General features: G+C 39.5%; 1 protein-coding gene across 1 annotated transcript in view; it reads right to left on the bottom strand.

The window, feature by feature from the left end:
• The window catches only part of DEPDC5 (DEP domain containing 5, GATOR1 subcomplex subunit), a 336,582-nt gene that overhangs the window by 187,091 nt on the left and 122,868 nt on the right, over window positions 1-26,623 (bottom strand). Inside the window, 8 exon segments of the mRNA XM_053702000.1 lie at window positions 75-137; window positions 320-419; window positions 502-623; window positions 742-961; window positions 1,136-1,303; window positions 7,690-7,807; window positions 7,886-8,046; window positions 8,340-8,496. Coding sequence (XP_053557975.1) covers window positions 75-137; window positions 320-419; window positions 502-623; window positions 742-961; window positions 1,136-1,303; window positions 7,690-7,807; window positions 7,886-8,046; window positions 8,340-8,496 — 1,109 coding nt within the window.

A 26,623-nucleotide genomic window follows, 5' to 3' on the forward strand; every position in this document is an offset into this window, starting at 1 on the left:
TTTTTATACACTCATATCTTATGTAGGATCCTAAACTATTGGTGAAACCAGAGTATGAAGATATCGACACTTACCTGCGAGTTGAAGGATGGTGCAGTACGTGGGCTGCGGACAAACTCCATAAAGAAGGTACCGTCCTGAGAGGAAAGCGATAGTGCGGACAGAATTGTGAAGAGAAGCAGACACAGATCATCAGAGTTACACTGGGGCACAGAACAGGCAAAGCCCAGGAAAACAGATTGGCCAGAAATCACCAAGCAGTGGCAGAAAGAACATTCCAGAATCTGTTTAACCCCAATCTACTTCCATCTTTATTTACCTTACGTGGGCTGTCCAAATACGTGGGGGTGACAGCTGGGTCTGTGTTTGGAGCTGACCCTTTTCCAGCATGCACCAAAGCTTGTTGCTCTCCCAGGCTCCTGAAAGTATATTAACATAACTAACTCCCTATTCCTCTTTGTGTCCTCTATTTCTGAAGATGTTGATGTATAATAATCTTACTTCTGATTGGCCTCCATCTCTAGCAGCGCTGAAAGTGCAGAAGCTCCTTTTTTTCCAATGGGTGGTCCCTGCGGCTCTGGAGGATGGCTGGGTAATTGCATCCCCTTCAATGCTGCTCCTTTCTACAAAGAAAAAAATTAAAAGAATTGTAAAATCACTATTATATTTCAGAAACCAAAATACTACAATATTATACTGTTGTTTTTAGGGCCAAAAAACATATTAGTAAAGTATTGTAACTCTTATCATGCGGTCAGATCTGTGACGCCGACGTATACGATTAAGCCCCTCCAAAAAGCGTAAGAAGCCATCCAACAACTGTCCTTCTTCTTGCTCTGATCTCGGACGGTCTCCATACAGATCACATCTTTGTTCCCCCTCTGTAATACGCTTAGTGGGTCCCACACATGAAGGAAGAAGAAGGAATCGCGTACGCCAAAATTTCAGAGACTCTATCAAGCTGCAAGAAGAGATATTTTACTACGCTTTATTATGCTTCATGTAGGTGTTTGACTTGCAGCTGTTAGAGATATACAGCCTAAATAGTCTATAAAATACTGAACATTAGGTCTGTGCCAGAAGCCATTGTAGATTTTTCTTTCACTTGTATTTTATTATACATTCAATCACTCACCTGAAATCTTCAGAGCCAGCTGAGCAGATGTATTGATCCAAATAGTTCCATTTGTAATCTTCCAGTCGCTCATGAGAGAATTCAACCCAACTTGACACAAAGTCACAAGCAGAGTGGGAGGGGCATAGGCTGTATGTGTAGCTGATCTGTGCAGATTCATATGGGTATCTGATAATAGAAGAATAGTACCAGCCTGTGACGAGCATGCCAAAACAAATTACACGCTACAATCCATCAGCATGCACATGGCTAGATTACAAGTTAAAGGGACACTCAAGTCAAAATTAAACTTCATGACTCAGACAGAGCATGCAATTTTAAACAACTTTCCAATTTACTTCCATTAACAAAATGTCTTTTTATATTTACATTTTTTGAGTCACCAGCTCCTACTGAGCCTGTGTAAGAATTTACAGCATATACGTATATATGCATTTGTGATTGGTTGATGGCTGTCACATGATACAAGGGGAGTGGAAAAAGACTTTCCAATTTATTTTTAAAAAATCTACTACTCATTTGAAGTTTAGACTAAGTGGTATTGCATTGTCTTCTTATCATGCATGTGTTGATAATGCAAATCTACTGTATTGACTGGTCCTTTAAGCACAATCAATAGTGCTTGCTGCAAACAATAACACACATTCAGGTATTATAAGATGTTGGTTAAAATGCATTTTAACTAATGCATTTTTAACACATCCAATACATAAGTAAAGTGTCCTATACTTTAAATGGGAAGTGGTAGTAGCAAACTCTTGTTATAAATAATTGGTTGCATTTGTGCAGAGCACAAAATACTGCTTTTGTATTTAGCGCTTTTAAAAACACGGTATTAAATATTATTTCTTGCTATTGCACATACAAATATATATTAAAATGCCAGGGAAATAAATGAATGGATGTGAATTAAAGAGACTTAAAACTAGATACTTTTTATAAGCATAGTATTGAAGTTATTCCCTCTAGTCACGGGTGTCGCAATGTTAAAATCTAGCTTTCAATGCATTTTAGTGGCGACATGTTTGTACATGTGCAGCAACTCTCCTTTAGATGCCTGGAGCGAAACCTATGTTCCAAAATGGCGGCACCCATAATTAGAGGGGTGCCCCTCTTTATTCTTGACTTTCTTATCCCTTTAAAGACACATAGGGCTAGATTACAAGTGCGGCGCAAACTGTTTTGCGCTAGAGCAATCGCGATTTCCCAAGCCATTTTCCTTCCGCTGATATTACAAGTTTTTGCTTCAATACTAAGATCTAAGTTTCACAAAACACAACAAAACTACATTACAAAGTACACTTACACTCATAAATAATAGTAGTATTAACCCCCCCAGAAGCAGAACTTTTTTTCACTTTCTGCAATGAGATTTTTTTGTAGTAAAAAAATTTCTGCAGGTCATTTTTCAATAAAATTCCGTTTTAAATTGTGTGTGTGTGTGTGTATGTATCTATGTATGTATGTATGTATGTATCTATGTATGTATGTATGTATGTATATATATATATATATATATATATATATACACCCCCCCCCCCCTGCATATCAATATCACCATGGTCTCTTCATACATACCCCCCCTGCATATCATGTCACCATGGTCTCTTCATGTATAACCCCCCCCCTCCGCATATTAATATCACCCTGGTCTCTTCATACATACCCCCCCCTGCATATCATATCACCATGGTCTCTTCATGCATACCCCCCCCCCTGCATATCATATTTATTATGATTACTGTGTGACCATATCAGAGCCTTCAGATGAATGTGAAAGTGTACAAATGCAATAAATAAAACCATTGTTGTCACATTTTATAAACACTTAAATGCCCCCCTCCCAAAAAAAACAAACAAAAAAAAAACATTGAGACCATTGATCCAGTTGTTGTTTACACTTTCTGGAGGGAAAACCCCAGGTAAATGATCCTAAATATTTAAAGGGACCCAAGAAAGCACCTGTTATATGTATTTACGGTCAATGAATGTGCAAACACCAGTTTCCTGACAAACGCCCCTGCTTGATGCTGGCTGTCTCTTGGTTTAACAATCCTGACAACCTCAACTCCTCCAGCTAACACAACACGCGTTAGGAGCTGTTGAAGTCCTCATCACCTGAACGCCCTCTGCTGTTCAGCATATTATTCCCTTCTGCACCTCACAACATATCAAGGAATCTAGAGCTCCACAGACACCAGCCAGACACACTTATAAACAAATCCATAGACTCGCTGAGCCCACTAATTAAACTAGACTAAAGCAGTAATAGAGTCAGGGAACAGTCTACGTTATCTAAAGCTGCAAATGTAACAAGTCATAGCTGCTCAGATATGCCAAGGGCCAACGGAGCAGTTTAGGGAGCTTAGCAAACAGTGTCTCGTACCTTAGCACCTTGCCCATAGCCTGCAGTACCATCTTGCAACTGAAGCCATTTTTAGTGCTGCCGGTTAGGGGGGGATCTGTCGGCCCCAACATCCTCAGACCAGAGGGATCCCCCTCCGGACTTGTGAGCACAGCCGAAAAACAGGACAGGCTCCTAAACTTCCCAACAAATAAAGCAGATGAGGGAACTGAGCACTCAGTGTCTCTCCTACAGTGCCGGAGAGAGGAGGAGAGCAGGGAGTGTTAGAGGATTCGGAATAACATTTATTTAAAGCATACTCTGTACTGAGTGGACAGTCTGGGGCAGGCAGGCACGCACGTAGTAAATATAATATTATATGTTAAGAGGCTCAGGCTGGGGATGAAAGGGAGGCACTTCTCAGTGTCACATCTCACATGTACTGCGTGCTTTCAAAACAGACTTCGGAACGGCAATATTACAAAATGACATTCTTGAAAATCAGAATTTGTTATTGCCGTTCTGAAGTCTGTTTTGAAAGCACGCAGTACATGTGAGATGTGACACTGAGAAGTGCCTCCCTTTCATCCCCAGCCTGAGCCTCTTAACATATAATATTATATTTACTACGTGCGTGCCTGCCTGCCCCAGACTGTCCACTCAGTACAGTGTATGCTTTAAATAAATGTTATTCCGAATCCTCTAACACTCCCTGCTCTCCTCCTCTCCCCCCGGCACTGTAGGAGGGACACTGAGTGCTCAGTTCCCTCATCTGCTTTATTTGTTGGGAAGTTTAGGAGCCTGTCCTGTCTTTTGGCTGTGCTCACAAGTCCGGAGGGGGATCCCTCTGGTCTGAGGATGCTGGGGCCCCCTGAATCCATTTCCCCCGACAGATCCCTCCTAACCGGCAGCCCTAAAAATGGCTTCAGTTGCAAGATGGTACTGCAGGCTGTGAGCCTCTTAACATATAATTAACTATGTGCCTGCCTGCCCCAGTGCCCACTCAGTAAAAACACGATTTAATCAACAGCACTAATCAAATAATAATACAGAATTAGTGCACCCACTGCTCAAGTCAACACCAAGCACCTACATGATAATAGGGAACAGAGTTTCAAACAGCTGCAGTAATAGAAAAGCTAGTACACTTACCTCGCAGTCGCAGACAGTCACAGAGTTCTGGCGGGTAAAAGTAACATTAATATTGCATCTAAAATGTATCAGTTTCAGGAGCAGAGCAGCCATTAGCCAATAATTGCAAAGTACTGCAGTAAAAATGTGCCGGTTGTCAATTTGAAAGCACTGCACTGGCCAAAAAAAAAAACCTTTTAAAAAAAATTCTATGCTTAACGGACCTGGCCATTCTTTTTCTGCAGGCAGGCTCCAGTTTCTGCGATAAGATCGCAGATCGCACTATGTTCTGCCTTGGGGAAGACAATATAGACACAAGTCCTCTTTCAGGTTGATTCATAAAATTTTTAGTTGACTGGAACTTCTAAAAGGGACACTCAAGTCTAAATTAAACTTTCAGGATTCAGATAGAGCATGCAATTTAAAACAACTTTCCAATTTACTTTCATTAAAAAAATGGAATATATATTATTATATATTATTTACACTTTTTGAGTCACCAGGTCCTACTGAGCATGTGCAATAATTTACAGAATATACATTTAAGCATTTGTGATTGGCTGATGGCTGTCACATGATGCAGTAGGAGTAGAAATAGACATAAAAAATTGCTACTCATTTGAAGTTCAGACAAAGTGCTATAGCATTGTCTTTTTAACATGCATTTGTTGATTATGTAAATCTACTGTATTTGCTGGTCCTTTAATTATTGCCCTGATGATGCTATTTATACCCCTGTGAAACAGGAAGTCATGATTGAACAATTTCCTGTCCCTAGTTACCCAGGTGTATTAAAAAATGTAAAATATCAATGGGAATATACTTCAAATATATTTTTCACAAATGAATTCACACACAGAGACACACAACAGAAAGGTTGAGTCAATTTTTCACCATTTTAACTGGCTGCCGGTGTGATTTCTATATTGTCAGCACCTGTTAATTGATACAGGTGAGTTTAATTACAAATTACAGGACATCACAAACTTGGAATGCAATTATTTCTTACAATTTTGGGAAGGTGCCAATAATTTTGTCCAGTCCATTTTTGGAGTTTTGCGTGGAATACAAACAAAATAAATAAACATGAGACTGGCTAAACATTTGTAATTGCAAACAATTTTCTGGGTGAAGTGGTGCATTATCATACAGAAATGCAGGGGTGCCAATATTTGTGGCCATGACTGTATGTATTTATATGTGTATATATGTATTTACAGACATATATGCACATATAAACACATAAATACATATGTACACATATATTAACATATATATATATATGTGTGTGTGTGTGTACATTTGTATTTATGTGTTTATATGTGCATATATGTCTGTAAATGCATATACACATATGAATACGTGTACACACATATAAACCTATATATATATATATATATATATATATATATATATATATATATATATATATACGAGTAACTGTCAGCACACCATTTGTAATCTAGCCCTAAGTTTTGCCTGCCAAAAACAAAGTGTAAGAGAGCATGGACAGAACCTACACAGTAAACAGCTAAGGCCGCCATTCAGAGGACCCTTTTAAGAGCTTGGGAGCACACTCTGTAACACAGTTACAATTTTCACAGCACTACAGTAGAGCGCTAAAGGCATTTTTACAAACCACAAAAGAAGAAAAAGCAATAAAAGTTAGACAATAATTAATTTTCTGCTATATGAAATACAGTGCACAAAATTAAAACCCCTTAAATAAACGTGACAAACATCACACATGAATAAAGAAGTACGTAACACATAAAAGTAACATATGTATAATATATGTGGCTCAAGTCCCTGTGTAACCTAGTATGCCCTTGGCTATGCTATACATGATGAAATGTATCTACTAATAGCCGTGGGCTATGTGAGTGCTTTATACTTACATGAATAGCACACATTCAATCATGCTTACCAGCTTCATAGAAGGCTGCTTCCAGTAGAAAAAGCCAATCCAGTGCTGTGCAAGCAACCACAGAGGATTTTGGAGAGGAGAACAATGGCAAGCCAACAGGAGGAGACAGGTGGCAAGCTTTTGACTAAATCCCATAGGGAAATATTGTGTCACTACCCCTCAGTCCCATGTCAGATTTCTGAAGGGGATAATGTGTCTCACATAGGTCTGAGAACCCCTTTCAACTTAAAATCTAGAGCACCTCAATTCTTCACCAACTCCTGTGGAGGCAAAGATAAGCCTGGGATATGCAGGAAGGTGGGAGGGTTCAAAAACTCTTGGTATTTGGGATATCTTTGGCCAGAAATTGAATCCCATATGTCAAGGCTCGAGGTTTTGACATATGGGATGTTTAATTTCTAATCTGAGAGGATATTTTCTTCCAAGTTCTCTGTTGTATTTATTTCCTAACACTTTTCTCTCTTGCAGCCCTGAGCCCAGAACTTCCAGTGTGCATGATAACTGTGTACTATGTTATTATCCTACTTGGGAGTATATTAATTTATATTGGTTAGATTTTTGGAGGCACGTTTATGCAAAGCTCTAGCAGTGCAGAGCCTGTACTCCTATAGATAATATTGAAGAGTCTGATTAATAATGTGATAAAGTTGATGATGTGCCATGTTCATGCTGATTTTATAACTTATAGTAAAGATACAATGGACATTGAAGCACAGACATCTATTTCCTCTTCTTATGAATTCCCTGAACTATCAAACATTTGTTAACAAGATCTCAACAATTCCTATTCTTTTTACTTTGACCAGTTCCGGACACAAAGTATTACTTTCAAAACCTTTAGACACAAAGTCTTCTGCAGTGCAGCTATTTAATGTTGCCACGTGGTAATCTGTGTACCTCTGCTCTATTTTAAAAGTGTAAAAAGGTTTACAAGTTTAATATTTATGTATCTGTTGATAAATGCTTAAGGAGAAAAGTCCGTACACACAACCATTATACTTTATAGACACAAATACACAAAGAACATGTATAGATATCAGAATATACCATCACATACATATACAAACATATAAAGAAGGACATTTTCCATGCACCTATCATAATATAACCTGTCTAAAGAGCATGCATTCTCTAGATTAAGGACTCACTCACTTGGGCAGATATCTGGTGACTGTGATTATCTTGTCCTTGGAGGTAACTTTATGGAATGTCCGCCCCATGCTAAGCCAGTACTGGTTGTTTTCCTCTGTCCGAATCCGAGACACCAACCCTGACAGGAAGAGACATAACTTGCATTCTGTGTATCAGGAAATACAAGCAAACAAGGAGTAACACACAATGTCCTTACCTCTCCTATAAAGAGGGCTGCTGCTGAGTGGGGGTTGAGCAGTAGAGGTAGGTTTTGGGTGTTTTGGCTGAACGATAATCTGATAGCCCTGCATAAGGCGCTGGCAGATAAACTCTTCAAATACCTGCTGGGCTGTCATTTGTGCCCCATCCTCATCTCTCCTTGTGGGGAAGAACCAGAGTGTGATTCCACATAATTTCAAAAGACAAAAACCCTGTCCATCTATGAGGATTAAATCTTCACAGAAGAACCTAACGTCTCAATTATTTGAGACAATATTTAGACACATACAATTTCTAAACTTTCAAAATAAATCTCATTCTCTCTCTTCGTCTCTCTCGCTTCTATCACTCTGCCAACAGTCAGATTTACAACCATTTGAAAGCAAGGCACACTCCATCCCTCCTCCCTCATTCCCTGTCCCCAGCAGCTATTTTCCCGCCAGCTTTCCCACCTGTCCATATCAGCCTCAGGCAGCAGATCATAGCAGCCCTCTGTGTAATCATTCTGCAGGCTTTGCCTGTCGGGGAAGTAGTCTGTGGTGAGTGGCAGGCAGGCCGGGGTGGTGAGAGACTTCCAGTCCACCCCAACTGTGCAGCAGAATCCAGGCACTACAGGGGGAGCAGACAGCATCAAAACTGCCCAGACCACGCAGAGAGAAGGGGAGAGGAAAATCCGTGCCAGGCAGAGAGGCAATGTGTGTGGGGAAGTGGTGGAACCAGAGGAGAATAAAGGGATAATGAGAAGAAAGTGGAGACAAAGAACAAGAGAGAATGTAGGAGAGAACAATAAGGAGTGGTAAGAGGATAGAGAAATTAGGGTCAATGGAATTGAGAGTCGAAATACAGAGCGAGGGAAAAGAAGGAGAAAAGGAGAGAAAGAGAGCAGGTTAACATTGCCATGCTTAGGAAGCATTCTATCCCATCATGCATTGGGAAATTTATTGCTTCTGATCAATACTATGGATTGAAAAGTCATAAGTAAGACATGCTATTACATTAAGTAATCATTAATTAACATATTATTTAAACAAAGAATGATAATATTGTTTGTTGGCAATTAGGCAGTCATGGTGATAAACAGAAAATGTTGTGCATGTGTGCACAGGAAACAAAGTATTGCAAAGAGGCGTAATGTGATGACAAGGAAAAGTGAGGAGAAGATGCAAAATGATTACAAGATGTGCAAGATGTAAAGAGATTACAAGAGATACAATGTACAAGCTAGGCAGAAGACAGATACAATGGAGCATGCAGCAAAGTGGTGAGATGGTAGAATCAGGGACTAGAATAGTTAACTGATTTCATTTATGTGAGTAAAGTGCTGAAAAAAGAGATAAAAGAAATATATGGAACAAAGAGATGAAATTGAGTAACGTGGTGACAAGGGAGGCGCAAGAAGAAAGTGATGAAAACTTTTTCATGAAGCCAAGTGATGATATATGACAAAAGAGGCAATGTGGTAAAATGGGGCAGAAAGAGCAAAATGATGCCAAAAAGAATTATAGGAAGAGTTGAGGGATGATAAAGAAACAAAGCGTCAAGAAGCAAGAAAGAAAATGGCAGACACGAGATGCACAAATATACTCAAGAGAATACCCCAGGGTGAGATATTTATCATACAATGTATTCTTCTCTGAGTTTCCTAACGGCGTCTTGGATACTATATACTATACTATAATTATTAGACAATGTATGTATGTTAGTGGCAGGTAATAAATCAACTATCCATAAAGCACATGTAACTTTACAGCAAACGTTTATATCATCTGATATATTACACTCATATTCAAAGAACGTTGGACATTTTAAACATATAAATTATCTGTTGGGATAAGGTCTTCAGTCTACTTTCACTATTATAGCATTCCCTAAATGTGTGTCCCTCTGGTTTACACATATAACAAAGCTGCAGAAAAAAAAATGGTCATAAAAAAAAAAAAAATCTGAAGAAAATACAAAAGGTTAGATTATAAGTGGTGCGCAAATGTAAGCGTAGCCTGATATTGAAATATAGCAGGCATTCATTTGTACGCATATTACAAGTTGAAAGTAAAAGTGTTTGCTCAGGCACAATCAAATTTAACACGCGACTAAAAACCTTGTGTAAAGGGTTAGGGGGAAAAAATGTTGTACTACATACAACATAAATACAATAAAATAAACTGTTACACTCATATAAACACTATCCTGGAAAAAAATGATTCATATAAATATTAATAAAAAATATTTATAAGGGTTAAAATGTATATGGTATATGGTCATGTATTTCACTGCAAAGGGCTATAATATATTTATATATGTATCTAAATAATAATTCTATAATTATAAATAATAATGTGGTTTACTGTGTATTTACTGTAAATATTTAACATTCCAATGTTCTTTATATAGGGGGAAATGTTCTTTGCATTTTTAAATGGATATATATATATATATATATATATATATATATATATATAGAGAGAGAGAGAGAGAGAGAGAGAGAGAGAGAGAGAGAGAGAGAGAGAGAGAGAGAGAGAGAGAGAGAGAGAGAGAGAGAGAGAGAGAGAGAGAGAGAGAGAGAGAGAGAGAGAGAGAGAGAGAGAGAGAGAGAGAGAGAGAGAGAGAGAGAGAGAGAGAGAGAGAGAGAGAGAGAGAATGTGATTTTAAACAACTTTCCAATTTACTTCTATTAAAAAAGTGCAGTCTATTTATATTTAAACTTTTTGAGTCGCCAGCTCCTACTGAGCATGTGCAAGAATTCACAGAATAAGCGTATATATGCATTTGTGATTGGCTGATGGCTGTCACATGGTACGTGTATGCATTTGTGATTGGCTGATGGCTGTCACATGGTACAGTGGGAGTGGAAAAAACTTTTAAAATTGTCAGAAAAAAAAAACATAATTTACATAATTTATGTAAGAACTTACCTGATAAATTAATTTCTTTCATATTAGCAAGAGTCCATGAGCTAGTGACGTATGGGATATACATTCCTACCAGGAGGGGCAAAGTTTCCCAAACCTCAAAATGCCTATACAGGGAGTGCAGAATTATTAGGCAAGTTGTATTTTTGAGGATTAATTTTATTATTGAACAACAACCATGTTCTCAATGAACCCAAAAAACTCATTAATATCAAAGCTGAATAGTTTTGGAAGTAGTTTTTAGTTTGTTTTTAGTTATAGCTATTTTAGGGGGATATCTGTGTGTGCAGGTGACTATTACTGTGCATAATTATTAGGCAACTTAACAAAAAACAAATATATACCCATTTCAATTATTTATTTTTACCAGTGAAACCAATATAACATCTCAACATTCACAAATATACATTTCTGACATTCAAAAACAAAACAAAAACAAATCAGTGACTAATATAGCCACCTTTCTTTGCAAGGACACTCAAAAGCCTGCCATCCATGGATTCTGTCAGTGTTTTGATCTGTTCACCATCAACATTGCGTGCAGCAGCAACCACAGCCTCCCAGACACTGTTCAGAGAGGTGTACTGTTTTCCCTCCTTGTAAATCTCACATTTGATGATGGACCACAGGTTCTCAATGGGGTTCAGATCAGGTGAACAAGGAGGCCATGTCATTAGATTTTCTTCTTTTATACCCTTTCTTGCCAGCCATGCTGTGGAGTACTTGGACGCGTGTGATGGAGCATTGTCCTGCATGAAAATCATGTTTTTCTTGAAGGATGCAGACTTCTTCCTGTACCACTGCTTGAAGAAGGTGTCTTCCAGAAACTGGCAGTAGGACTGGGAGTTGAGCTTGACTCTATCCTCAACCCGAAAAGGCCCCACAAGCTCATCTTTGATGATACCAGCCCAAACCAGTACTCCACCTCCACCTTGCTGGCGTCTGAGTCGGACTGGAGCTCTCTGCCCTTTACCAATCCAGCCGCAGGCCCATCCATCTGGCCCATCAAGACTCACTCTCATTTCATCAGTCCATAAAACCTTAGAAAAATCAGTCTTGAGATATTTCTTGGCCCAGTCTTGACGTTTCAGCTTGTGTGTCTTGTTCAGTGGTGGTCGTCTTTCAGCCTTTCTTACCTTGGCCATGTCTCTGAGTATTGCACACCTTGTCCTTTTGGGCACTCCAGTGATGTTGCAGCTCTGAAATATGGCCAAACTGGTGGCAAGTGGCATCTTGGCAGCTGCACGCTTGACTTTTCTCAGTTCATGGGCAGTTATTTTGCGCCTTGGTTTTTCCACACGCTTCTTGCGACCCTGTTGACTATTTTGAATGAAACGCTTGATTGTTCGATGATCACGCTTCAGAAGCTTTGCAATTTTAAGAGTGCTGCATCCCTCTGCAAGATATCTCACTATTTTTTACTTTTCTGAGCCTGTCAAGTCCTTCTTTTGACCCATTTTGCCAAAGGAAAGGAAGTTGCCTAATAATTATGCACACCTGATATAGGGTGTTGATGTCATTAGACCACACCCCTTCTCATTACAGAGATGCACATCACCTAATATGCTTAATTGGTAGTAGGCTTTCGAGCCTATACAGCTTGGAGTAAGACAACATGCATAAAAAGATGATGTGGTCAAAATACTCATTTGCCTAATAATTCTGCACTCCCTGTAAATACACCCCTCACCACACCCACAAATCAGTTTAACGCATCGCCAAGAAGTGGGGTGATAAGACAAAAGTGCGAAAGCATAAAAAATAAGGAATTGGAATAATTGTGCTTTATACAAAAAAATCATAACCACCACAAAAAAGGGTGGGCCTCATGGACTCTTGCTAATATGAAAGAAATGAATTTATCAGGTAAGTTCTTACATAAATTATGTTTTCTTTCATGTAATTAGCAAGAGTCCATGAGCTAGTGACGTATGGGATAATGACTACCCAAGATGTGGATCTTCCACGCAAGAGTCACTAGAGAGGGAGGGATAAAATAAAGACAGCCAATTCCGCTGAAAATAATCCACACCCAAAATAAAGTTTAAATCTTATAATGAAAAAAACTGAAATTATAAGCAGAAGAATCAAACTGAAACAGCTGCCTGAAGTACTTTTCTACCAAAAACTGCTTCAGAAGAAGAAAACACATCAAAATGGTAGAATTTAATAAAAGTATGCAAAGAAGAGCAAGTTGCTGCTTTGCAAATCTGATCAACCGAAGCTTCATTCCTTAACGCCCAGGAAGTAGAAACTGACCTAGTAGAATGAGCTGTAATCCTTTGAGGCGGAGTTTTACCCAACTCGACATAAGCATGATGAATTAAAGATTTCAACCAAGATGCCAAAGAAATGGCAGAGGCCTTCTGACCTTTACTAGAACCAGAAAAGATAACAAATAAATTCTTAGTAGCTTCAACATAATATTTCAAAGCTCTAACTACATCCAAAGAATGCAATGATCTCTCCTTAGAATTCTTAGGATTAGGACATAATGAAGGAACCACAATTTCTCTACTAATGTTGTTAGAATTCACAACCTTAGGTAAAAATTTAAAAGAAGTTCGCAACACTGCCTTATCCTGATGAAAAATCAGAAAAGGAGACTCACAAGAAAGAGCAGATAATTCAGAAACTCTTCTAGCAGAAGAGATGGCCAAAAGAAACAAAACTTTCCAAGAAAGTAATTTAATGTCCAATGAATGCATAGGTTCAAACGGAGGAGCTTGAAGAGCCCCCAGAACCAAATTCAAACTCCAAGGAGGAGAAATTGACTTAATGACAGGTTTTATACGAACCAAAGCTTGTACAAAACAATAAATATCAGGAAGATTAGCAATCTTTCTGTGAAAAAGAACAGAAAGAGCAGAGATTTGTCCTTTCAAGGAACTTGCAGACAAACCTTTATCCAAACCATCCTGAAGAAACTGTAAAATTCTCGGAATTCTAAAAGAATGCCAGGAAAAATGATGAGAAAGACACCAAGAAATGTAAGTCTTCCAGACTCTATAATATATCTTCCTAGATATAGATTTACGAGCCTGTAACATAGTATTAATCACAGAGTCAGAGAAACCTCTTTGACTAAGAATCAAGCGTTCAATCTCCATACCTTTAAATTTAAGGATTTGAGATCCTGATGGAAAAAAGGACCTTGTGACAGAAGGTCTGGTCTTAACGGAAGAGTCCACGGTTGGCAAGAGGCCATCCGGACAAGATCCGCATACCAAAACCTGTGAGGCCATGCTGGAGCCACCAGCAGAACAAACGAGCATTCCTTCAGAATCTTGGAGATTACTCTTGGAAGAAGAACTAGAGGCGGAAGACATAGGCAGGATGATACTTCCAAGGAAGTGACAATGCATCCACTGCTTCCGCTTGAGGATCCCTGGATCTGGACAGATACCTGGGAAGTTTCTTGTTTAGATGAGAAGCCATCAGATCTATTTCTGGAAGTCCCCACATTTGAACAATCTGAAGAAATACCTCTGGGTGAAGAGACCATTCGCCCGGATGTAACGTTTGGCGACTGAGATAATCCGCTTCCCAATTGTCTATACCTGGGATATGAACCGCAGAAACTAGACAGGAGCTGAATTCCGCCCATACCAGTATCCGAGATACTTCTTTCATAGCCAGAGGACTGTGAGTCCCTCCTTGATGATTGATGTATGCCAAAGTTGTGACATTGTCTGTCTGAAAACAAATGAACGATTCTCTCTTTAGAAGAGGCCATGACTGAAGAGCTCTGAAAATTGCACGGAGTTCCAAAATATTGATTGGTAATCTCACCTCCTGAGATTCCCAAACCCCTTGTGCTGTCAGAGACCCCCAAACAGCTCCCCAACCTGTCAGACTTGCATCTGTTGAAATTACAGTCCAGGTCGGAAGAACAAAAGAAGCCCCCTGAACTAAAAGATGGTGATCTGTCCATCACGTCAGAGTGTCGTACAATCGGTTTTAAAGATATTACTTGAGATATCTTTGTGTAATCCCTGCACCACTGGTTCAGCATACAGAGCTGAAGAGGTCGCATGTGAAAACGAGCAAAGGGGATCGCGTCCGATGCAGCAGTCATAAGACCTAGAATTTCCATGCATAAGGCTACCGAAGGGAATGATTGTGATTGAAGGTTTCGACAAGCTGAGATCAATTTTAGATGTCTCTTGTCTGTCAGAGACAGAGTCATGGACGCTGAATCTATCTGGAAACCTAAAAAGGTTACCCTTGTCTGAGGAATCAATGAACTTTTCGGTAAATTGATCCTCCAACCATGATCTTGAAGAAACAACACAAGTCGATTCGTATGAGATTCTGCTAAATGTGAAGACTGAGCAAGTACCAAGATATCGTCCAAATAAGGAAATACCACAATACCCTGTTCTCTGATTACAGACAGAAGGGCACCGAGAACCTTTGTAAAAATTCTTGGAGCTGTTGCTAGGCCAAACGGCAGAGCCACAAACTGGTAATGCTTGTCTAGGAAAGAGAATCTCAGAAACTGATAGTGATCTGGATGAATCGGAATATGCAGATATGCATCCTGTAAATCTATTGTGGACATATAATGCCCTTGCTGAACAAAAGGCAGGATAGCCCTTATAGTTACCATTTTGAATGTTGGTATCCTTACATAACGATTCAATATTTTTAGATCCAGAACTGGTCTGAAGGAATTCTCCTTCTTTGGTACAATGAAGAGATTTGAATAAAACCCCAGCCCCTGTTCCAGAACTGGAACTGGCATAATTACTCCAGCCAACTCTAGATCTGAAACACATTTCAGAAATGCTTGAGCCTTCGCTGGATTTACTGGGACACGGGAAAGAAAAAATCTCTTTGCAGGAGGCCTTATCTTGAAGCCAATTTTGTACCCTTCTGAAACAATGTTTTGAATCCAAAGATTGTGAATTGAATTGATCCAAATTTCTTTGAAAAATCGTAATCTGCCCCCTACCAGCTGGGCTGGAATGAGGGCCGCACCTTCATGTGGACTTGGGAGCTGGCTTTGGTTTTCTAAAAGGCTTGGATTTATTCCAGACTGGAGATGGTTTCCAAACTGATACCGCTCCTGTGGGTGAAGGATCAGGCTTTTGTTCCTTATTGTGATGAAAGGAACGAAAACGATTATTAGATCTAAATTTACCTTTAGATTTTTTATCCTGTGGTAAAAAAGTTCCTTTCCCTCCAGTAACAGTTGAGATAATAGAATCCAACTGAGAACCAAATAATTTATTACCCTGGAAAGAAAGGGAAAGCAAAGTTGACTTAGAAGACATATCAGCATTCCAAGTTTTAAGCCATAAAGCTCTTCTAGCTAAAATAGCTAGAGACATATACCTGACATCAACCCTAATGATATCAAAGATGGCATCACAAATAAAATTATTAGCATCTTGAAGAAGATTAACAATGCTATGAGAATTATGATCTGTTACTTGTTGCGCTAAAGCTTCTAACCAAAAAGTTGAAGCTGCAGCAACATCCGCTAAAGATATAGCAGGTCTAAGAAGATTACCTGAACATAAGTAAGCTTTTCTTAGAAAGGATTCAATCTTCCTATCTAAAGGATCCTTAAAGGAAGTACTATCTGCCGTAGGAATAGTAGTACGTTTAGCAAGAGTAGAGACAGCCCCATCAACTTTAGGGATTTTGTCCCAAAATTCTAATCTGTCAGATGGCACAGGATATAATTGCTTAAAACCTTTAGAAGGAGTAAATGAATTACCCAAATTATTCCATTCCCTGGAGATTACTTCAGAAATAGCATCAGGGACAGGAAAAACTTCTGGAATAACTACAGGAGATTTAAAAACCTTATTTAAACGTTTAGATTTAGTATCAAGAGGACCAGAATCCTCTATTTCTAATGCAATTAAGACTTCTTTAAGTAAAGAACGAATAAATTCCATTTTGAATAAATATGAAGATTTATCAGCATCAACCTCTGAGACAGAATCCTCTGAACCAGAGGAGCCATTATCAGAATCAGAATGATGATGTTCATTTAAAAATTCATCTGAAAAATGAGAAGTTTTAAAAGACCTTTTACGTTTACTAGAAGGAGGAATAACAGACATAGCCTTCTTAATGGATTTAGAAACAAAATCTCTTATGTGAACAGGAACACTCTGAGTATTAGATGTTGATGGAACAGCAACAGGTAATGTAACATTACTAAAGGAAATATTATCTGCATTAACAAGTTTGTCATGACATTCATTACAAACAACAGCTGGAGGAATAGATACCACAAGTTTACAGCAGATACACTTAACTTTGGTAGATCCAGCACCAGGCAGTGTTTTTCCAGAAGTATCTTCTGACTCAGTGTCAATCTGGGACATCTTGCAATATGTAATAGAAAAAACAACATATAAAGCAAAATTGATCAAATTCCTTAAATGACAGTTTCAGGAATGGGAAAAAATGCCAGTGAACAAGCTTCTAGCAACCAGAAGCAATAAATAATGAGACTTAAATAATGTGGAGACAATAGTGACGCCCATATTTTTTTAGCGCCAAAAAAGACGCCCACATTATTTGGCGCCTAAATGCTTTTGGCGCCAAAAATGACGCTGTATCCGGAACGCCGACACTTTTGGCGCAAAAAAAACCTCAAAAATGACGCAACTTCCGGCGACACGTATGACGCCGGAAACAGAAAAAAAAAATTGCGCCAAAAAAGTCTGCGCCAAAAATGACGCAATAAAATGAAGCATTTTCAGCCCCCGCGAGCCTAACAGCCCACAGGGAAAAAAAGTCAAATTTTAAGGTAAGAAAAAAAAATTGATTTATTCATATGCATTATCCCAAATATGAAACTGACTGTCTGAAATAAGGAACGTTGAACATCCTGAGTCAAGGCAAATAAATGTTTGAACACATATATTTAGAACTTTATATAAAAGTGCCCAACCATAGCTTATAGTGTCACAGAAAATAAGACTTACTTACCCCAGGACACTCATCTACATGTAGTAGAAAGCCAAACCAGTACTGAAACGAGAATCAGTAGAGGTAATGGTATATATAAGAGTATATCGTCGATCTGAAAAGGGAGGTAAGAGATGAATCTCTACGACCGATAACAGAGAACCTATGAAATAGACCCCGTAGAAGGAGATCATTGAATTCAAATAGGCAATACTCTCCTCACATCCCTCTGACATTCACTGCACACTGAGAGGAAAACCGGGCTCCAACCTGCTGCGGAGCGCATATCAACGTAGAATCTAGCACAAACTTACTTCACCACCTCCATAGGAGGCAAAGTTTGTAAAACTGAATTGTGGGTGTGGTGAGGGGTGTATTTATAGGCATTTTGAGGTTTGGGAAACTTTGCCCCTCCTCGTAGGAATGTATGTCCCATACGTCACTAGCTCATGGACTCTTGCTAATTACATGAAAGAAATCTACTATCTAGTCTTTTTCAGACTAAGTGCTATTGCATTGTCTTGTTATCTTGCATTTGTTGATTATGCAAAACTACTGTGTTTGTTGACTGGTCCTTTAACATTATCATATATATAAATTTTATATATATATATATATATATATATATATATATATATATATATATATATATATATATATATATATATTTAAAAAAACAAGGATTTTTCTTTTTCTATGTGAAGAACATTTGATTGTAAAATATGCCTAATGTGCTTAGTGTTGTGCACTTTAGGCCTAACACAGTGTTGGGTTAGTGCACATGAACAATTTATCTTAAGGTGTGTTATGTAAATATTAAAAATAAAATAGTAAAAAAATAATAATAAATATAGTTACTGTAAAATAAAATAAATTATATATATATATATATATATATATATATATATATATATATATATATATATATATATATATATACACATACACACACACACAGTATGGTATACTTTAGTACATCTATAACAATTATTTAAATTAATTATTTAAAAAATTTTCCAATATTTTATATTTAATAAATATATAACGCACCTTAATATAAATCATGTCGGGTTAGCGCACATGAAAAAATAGTGTACTCCAGTCGGACTTATGTGCACAAACCCAACAGCAGTACACTAATTCTTCATGTGCACTAACACGACATGAGTTATATAAAGGTACGTTATGTATTTATTAAATATAAAAATAAACATTTTTTTTTAAATGAATGTAAATAATTACTATAGATGTACCGTACTTAAATATTCTAAACAAAAACATTATATATATATATATATATATATTTATATATATATATAGATAGATAGATAGATAGATAGATAGATAGATAGATAGATAGATAGATAGATAGATAGATAGATAGATAGATAGATAGATAGATACAGGTAGCCCTCAGTTTACGCCGGAGTTAGGTTCCAGAAGGAATGGTTGTAAATCGAAACCGTTGTAAATTGAAACCCAGTTTATAATGTAAGTCAATGGGAAGTGATGGAGATAGGTTCCAGGCCCCTCTCAAAATTGTCATAAGTAACACCTAATACATTATTTTTAAAGCTTTGAAATGAAGACTTTAAATGCTAAACAGCATTATAAACCTAATAAAATAATCACACAACACAGAATATATAATTAAACTAAGTTAAATGAACAAAAACATTCGCTAAACAGCATTATAAACCTAATAAAATAATCACACAACACAGACTTCACTTGCATTTTTCTGCAAACAGTTCTATGCATTCCAATCTGGACTAATTTATAGACAGGAAGATCTTGTTCCTTTGAAATCTGCTTGATAGCTCAGGTCTGGTTAAACTGATTAATTTCAGCTTGCTTGACTTTGCTACAACACAAGCGGACAGCTCCACCTACTGGCTATTTTAATAAATGCACTGCTTCTCAATGCTTTTCAATAGCAGTCACATGACTGGAAAAAAAGGTTGTTATTCTGAAACGGTGTAAATTGAACCGTTGTAAAACGAGGGCCACCTGTAGATATTCTACAGTAACTATTATTAATTATAATTATTATTAATATTATTTTCAACATACAGGAAAATGTTATAAGGGTTAAAAGGGATATGGAATATGCCAATGTATTTGACTGGAAAGGGCTACAAAGTATATATATTTTTAGGTACACCTGTTCAATTGCTTGGTAACACAAATTATATACATATATATATATACACAAAGTATATAAATTTATCAGGTAAGCATAAATTTTGTTTTCTCTTGTTAAGTGTATCCAGTCCACGGATCATCCATTACTTGTGGGATACCAATACCAAAGCTAAAGTACACGGATGATGGGAGGGACAAGGCAGGAACTTAAACGGAAGGAACCACTGCCTGTAGAACCTTTCTCCCAAAAACAGCCTCCGAAGAAGCAAAAGTGTCAAATTTGTAAAATTTTGAAAAGGTGTGAAGCGAAGACCAAGTCGCAGCCTTGCAAATCTGTTCAACAGAGGCCTCATTTTTAAAGGCCCAGGTGGAAGCCACAGCTCTAGTAGAATGAGCTGTAATCCTTTCAGGGGGCTGCTGTCCAGCAGTCTCATAGGCTAAACGTATTATGCTCCGAAGCCAAAAGGAGAGAGAGGTTGTCAAAGCTTTTTGACCTCTCCTCTGTCCAGAGTAAACGACAAACAGGGCAGATGTTTGACGAAAATCTTTAGTAGCCTGTAAGTAAAACTTCAAGGCACGGACTACGTCCAGATTATGCAAAAGACATTCCTTCTTTGAAGAAGGATTAGGACACAATGATGGAACAACAATCTCTTGATTGATATTCCTGTTAGAAACCACCTTAGGTAAAAACCCAGGTTTGGTACGCAGAAATACCTTGTCTGAATGAAAAATCAGATAAGGAGAATCACAATGTAAGGCAGATAACTCAGAGACTCTTCGAGCCGAGGAAATAGCCATCAAAAAAAGAACTTTCCAAGATAAAAGTTTAATATCAGTGGAATGAAGGGGTTCAAACGGAACTCCCTGAAGAACTTTAAGAACCAAGTTTAAGCTCCACGGGGGAGCAACAGTTTTAAACACAGGCTTAATCCTAACCAAAGCCTGACAAAATGCCTGGACATCTGGAACTTCTGCCAGACGCTTGTGCAAAAGAATAGACAGAGCAGAGATCTGTCCTTTTAAAGAACTAGCTGATAAGCCTTTGTCCAACCCTCTTGGAGAAAGGACAATATCCTAGGAATCCTAACCTTACTCCATGAGTAACTCTTGGATTCACACCAATAAAGATATTTACGCCATATCTTATGGTAGATTTTCCTGGTGACAGGCTTCCGAGCCTGTATTAAGGTATCAATAACTGACTCGGAGAAGCCACGCCTTGATAGAATCAAGCGTTCAATCTCCATGTAGTCAGTCTCAGAGAAATTAGATTTGGATGATTGAAAGGACCTTGTATTAGAAGGTCCTGCCTCAGAAGCAGAGTCCATGGTGGAAGAGATGACATGTCCACTAGGTCTGCATACCAGGTCCTGCGTGGCCACGCAGGCGCTATCAGAATCACCGATGCTCTCTCCTGTTTGATTTTGGCAATCAGTCGAGGGAGCAGAGGAAACAGTGGAAACACATAGGCCAGGTTGAAGAACCAAGGAGCTGCTAGAGCATCTATCAGCGTTGCTCCCGGGTCCCTGGACCTGGATCCGTAACAAGGAAGATTGGCGTTCTGGCGAGACGCCATGAGATCCAGTTCTGGTTTGCCCCAACGATGGACCAGTTGAGCAAACACCTCCGGATGGAGTTCCCACTCCCCCGGATGAAAAGTCTGATGACTTAGAAAATCCGCCTCCCAGTTCTCTACGCCTGGGATGTGGATCGCTGACAGGTGGCAAGAGTGAGACTCTGCCCAGCGAATTATCTTTGAGACTTCTAACATCGCTAGGGAACTCCTGGTTCCCCCTTGATGGTTGATGTAAGCCACAGTCGTGATGTTGTCCGACTGAAATCTGATGAACCTCAGTGTTGCTAACTGAGGCCAAGCTAGAAGAGCATTGAATATTGCTCTTAACTCCAGAAAATGTATTGGGAGGAGTTTCTCCTCCTGAGTCCACGATCCCTGAGCCTTCAGGGAGTTCCAGACTGCGCCCCAACCTAGAAGGCTGGCATCTGTTGTTACAATTGTCCAATCTGGCCTGCGAAAGGTCATACCCTTGGACAGATGGACCCGAGAAAGCCACCAGAGAAGAGAATCTCTGGTCTCTTGATCCAGATTTAGTAGAGGGGACAAATCTGAGTAATCCCCATTCCACTGACTTAGCATGCATAATTGCAGCGGTCTGAGATGCAGGCGCGCAAATGGCACTATGTCCATTGCCACTACCATTAAGCCGATTACTTCCATGCACTGAGCCACTGACGGGCGTGGAATGGAATGAAGGACACAGCAAGCATGTAGAAGTTTTGATAACCTGGACTCCGTCAGGTAAATTTTCATCTCTACAGAATCTATAAGAGTCCCTAGGAAGGAGACTCTTGTGAGTGGTGATAGAGAACTCTTTTCCACGTTCACTTTCCACTCATGCGACCTCAGAAATGCCAGAACTATCTCTGTATGAGACTTGGCAATTTGAAAGCTTGACGCCTGTATCAGGATGTCGTCTAGATACGGAGCCACCGCTATGCCTTGCGGTCTTAGAACCGCCAGAAGTGAGCCCAGAACCTTTGTAAAAATTCTCGGGGCAGTGGCCAACCCGAAGGGAAGAGCTACAATTTGGTAATGCCTGTCTAGAAAGGCAAACCTTAGGAACCGATGATGATCTTTGTCAATCGGTATGTGAAGGTAGGCATCCTTTAAGTCCACTGTGGTCATGTACTGACCCTCTTGGATCATGGGTAGGATGGTCCGAATAGTTTCAATTTTGAATGATGGAACTCTGAGGAATTTGTTTAAGATCTTTAGATCCAAGATTGGTCTGAAGGTTCCCTCTTTCTTGGGAACCACAAACAGATTTGAATAAAATCCCTGTCCTTGTTCCGTCCGCGGAACTGGATGGATCACTCCCATTACTAGGAGGTCTTGCACACAGCTTAGGAATGCCTCTTTCTTTATCTGGTTTGCTGATAACCTTGAAAGATGAAATCTCCCTTGTGGAGGAGAAGCTTTGAAGTCCAGAAGATATCCCTGAGATATGATCTCCAACACCCAGGGATCCTGAACATCTCTTGCCCACGCCTGGGCGAAGAGAGAAAGTCTGCCCCCCACTAGATCCGTTTCCGGATAGGGGGCCGTTCCTTCATGCTGTCTTGGGGGCAGCAGCAGGCTTTCTGGCCTGCTTGCCCTTGTTCCAGGACTGGTTAGGTTTCCAGGCCTGTCTGGAATGAGCAACAGTTCCCTCTTGTTTTGAAGCGGAGGAAGTTGATGCTGCTCCTGCCTTGAAATTTCGAAAGGCACGAAAATTAGACTGTTTGGCCTTTGATTTGGCCCTGTCCTGAGGAAGGGTATGACCCTTGCCTCCAGTAATGTCAGCAATAATTTCCTTCAAACCAGGCCCGAATAAGGTCTGCCCCTTGAAAGGAATGTTGAGTAATTTAGACTTTGAAGTCACGTCAGCTAACCAGGATTTAAGCCATAGCGCCCTACGCGCCTGGATGGCGAATCCGGAATTCTTAGCCGTTAGTTTAGTCAAATGAACAATGGCATCAGAAACAAATGAGTTAGCTAGCTTAAGCGTTCTAAGCTTGTCAATAATTTCATTCAATGGAGCTGTCTGGATGGCCTCTTCCAGGGCCTCAAACCAGAATGCCGCCGCAGCAGTGACAGGCGCAATGCATGCAAGGGGCTGTAAAATAAAACCTTGTTGAATAAACATTTTCTTAAGGTAACCCTCCAATTTTTTATCCATTGGATCTGAAAAAGCACAACTGTCTTCAACCGGGATAGTGGTACGCTTTGCTAAAGTAGAAACTGCTCCCTCCACCTTAGGGACCGTCTGACATAAGTCCCGTGTAGTGGCGTCTATTGGAAACATTTTTCTAAATATAGGAGGTGGGGAAAAGGGCACACCGGGTCTATCCCACTCCTTGCTAATAATTTCTGTAAGCCTTTTAGGTATAGGAAAAACGCATAGTATCTATCCAGCCTACACAATTTCTCTGGAACTGCAACTGTGTTACAGTCATTCAGAGCAGCTAATACCTCCCCAAGCAATACACGGAGGTTCTCAAGCTTAAATTTAAAATTAGAAATCTCTGAATCAGGTTTCCCCGAGTCAGAGATGTCACCCACAGACTGAAGCTCTCCGTCCTCATGTTCTGCATACTGTGACGCAGTATCAGACATGGCTCTAACAGCATTTGCGCGCTCTGTATCTCTCCTAACCCCAGAGCTATCGCGCTTGCCTCTTAATTCAGGCAATCTAGATAATACCTCTGACAGGGTATTATTCATGATTGCAGCCATGTCCTGCAAGGTAATCGCTATGGGCGTCCCTGATGTAATTGGCGCCATATTAGCGTGCGTCCCCTGAGCGGGTGGCGAAGGGTCTGACACGTGGGGAGAGTTAGTCGGCATAACTTCCCCCTCGACAGAACCCTCTGGTGATAATTCTATTATAGATAAAGACTGATCTTTACTGTTTAAGGTGAAATCAATACATTTAGTACACATTCTCCTATGGGGCTCCACCATGGCTTTCAAACATAATGAACAAGTAGGTTCCTCTGTGTCAGACATGTTTAAACAGACTAGCAATGAGACTAGCAAGCTTGGAAAACACTTTAAAACAAGTTTACAAGCAATATAAAAAAAAAGTTACTGCGCCTTTAAGAAACCAAATTTTGAAATAACAGTGAAAAAATGCAGTTACACTAACGAAATTTTTACAGTGTATGTAATAAGTTAGCAGAGCATTGCACCCACTTGCAAATGGATGATTAACCCCTTAATACCAAAAACGGAATAACAAATGACAAAAACGTTTTTTAAACAGTCACAACAACTGCCACAGCTCTACTGTGGCTTTTTACCTCCCTCAATACGACTTTTGAAGCCTTTTGAGCCCTCCAGAGAAGTCCTGGATCATGCAGGAAGAAGCTGGATGTCTGTGTCTGTAATTTTTGCTGTGCAAAAAAACGCCAAAATAGGCCCCTCCCACTCATATTACAACAGTGGGAAGCCTCAGGGAACTGTTTCTAGGCAAAATTCAAGCCAGCCATGTGGAAAAAACTAGGCCCCAATAAGTTTTATCACCAAACATATGTAAAAAAACGATTAAACATGCCAGCAAACGTTTTAAAATACACTTTTATAAGAGTATGTATCTCTATTAATAAGCCTGATACCAGTCGCTATCACTGCATTTAAGGCTTTACTTACATTACTTCGGTATCAGCAGCATTTTCTAGCAAATTCCATCCCTAGAAAAATATTTTAACTGCACATACCTTATTACAGGAAAACCTGCACGCTATTCCCCCTCTGAAGTTACCTCACTCCTCAGAATATGTGAGAACAGCAAAGGATCTTAGTTACTTCTGCTAAGATCATAGAAAACGCAGGCAGATTCTTCTTCTAAATACTGCCCGAGATAAACAGTACACTCCGGTACCATTTAAAAATAACAAACTTTTGATTGAAGAAATAAACTAAGTATAAAACACCACAGTTCTCTTACGACCTCCATCTTAGTTGAGAGTTGCAAGAGAATGACTGGGTATGGCAGTGAGGGGAGGAGCTATACAGCAGCTCTGCTGTGGGTGATCCTCTTGCAACTTCCTGTTGGGAAGGAGAATATCCCACAAGTAATGGATGATCCGTGGACTGGATACACTTAACAAGAGAAATACCTTGTTGATGTGAAAGGTCAGAGGAGAATGGGCAGACTGGTTCGAGATGATAGAAAGTTAATAGTAACTCAAATAACCACTCGTTACAATCAAGGAATGCAGAATACCATCTCTGAACGCACAACACGTTGAACCTTGAAACAGATGGGCTACAGCAGCAGAAGACCACAGCGGGTGCCACTCCTGTCAGCTAAGAACAGGAAACTGAGTCTACAACTCGCACAGGCTCAACAAAATTGGACAATAAAAGATTGGAAAAACGTTGCCTGGTCTGATGAGTCTCGATTTCAGCTACAACATTCAGATGGTAGAGTCAGAATTTGGCATAAACAACACGAAAGCATGGATCCATCCTGCCTTGTATCAACGGTTCAGGCTGGTGGTGGTGGTGTAATCGTTTAAATGCCATGGACTACCTGAGTATTGTTGCTGACCATGTCCATCCCTTTATGACTACAATGTACCCATCTTCTGATGGCTACTTACAGCAGGATAATGCACCATGTCACAAAGCTCAAATTATCTCAAACTGGTTTCTTGAACATGATAAGTTCACTGTACTTCAATGGCCTCCACAGTCACCAGATCTCAATCCAATAGAGCACCTTTGGGATGTGGTGGAACGGGAGATTTGCAGCCGACAAATCTGCAGCAACTGCGTGATGCTATCATGTCAATATTGACCAAAATGTCTGAGAAATGTTTCGAACACCTTGTTGAATATATACAGTATCTCACAAAGTGAGTACACCCCTCACATTTTTGTTAATATTTTATTAGATCTTTTCATGTGACAACACTGAAGAAATGACACTTTGCTACAATGTAAAGTAGTGAGTGTAAATTTGCTGTCCCCTCAAAATAACTAAACACACAGCCATTAATGTCTAAACCGTTGGCAACATAAGTGAGTACACCCCTAAGTGTCCAAGTTGGGCCCAAAAGTGTCAATATTTTGTGTGGCCACCATTATTTTCCAGCACTGCCTTCACCCTCTTGGGCATGGAGTTCACCAGAGCTTCACAGGTTGCCACTGGAATCCTCTTCCACTCCTCCATGACGAC

This window comes from Bombina bombina, chromosome 2 (assembly GCF_027579735.1).
Source record: "Bombina bombina isolate aBomBom1 chromosome 2, aBomBom1.pri, whole genome shotgun sequence".
NCBI classification, from domain to species: Eukaryota; Metazoa; Chordata; class Amphibia; order Anura; family Bombinatoridae; genus Bombina; species Bombina bombina.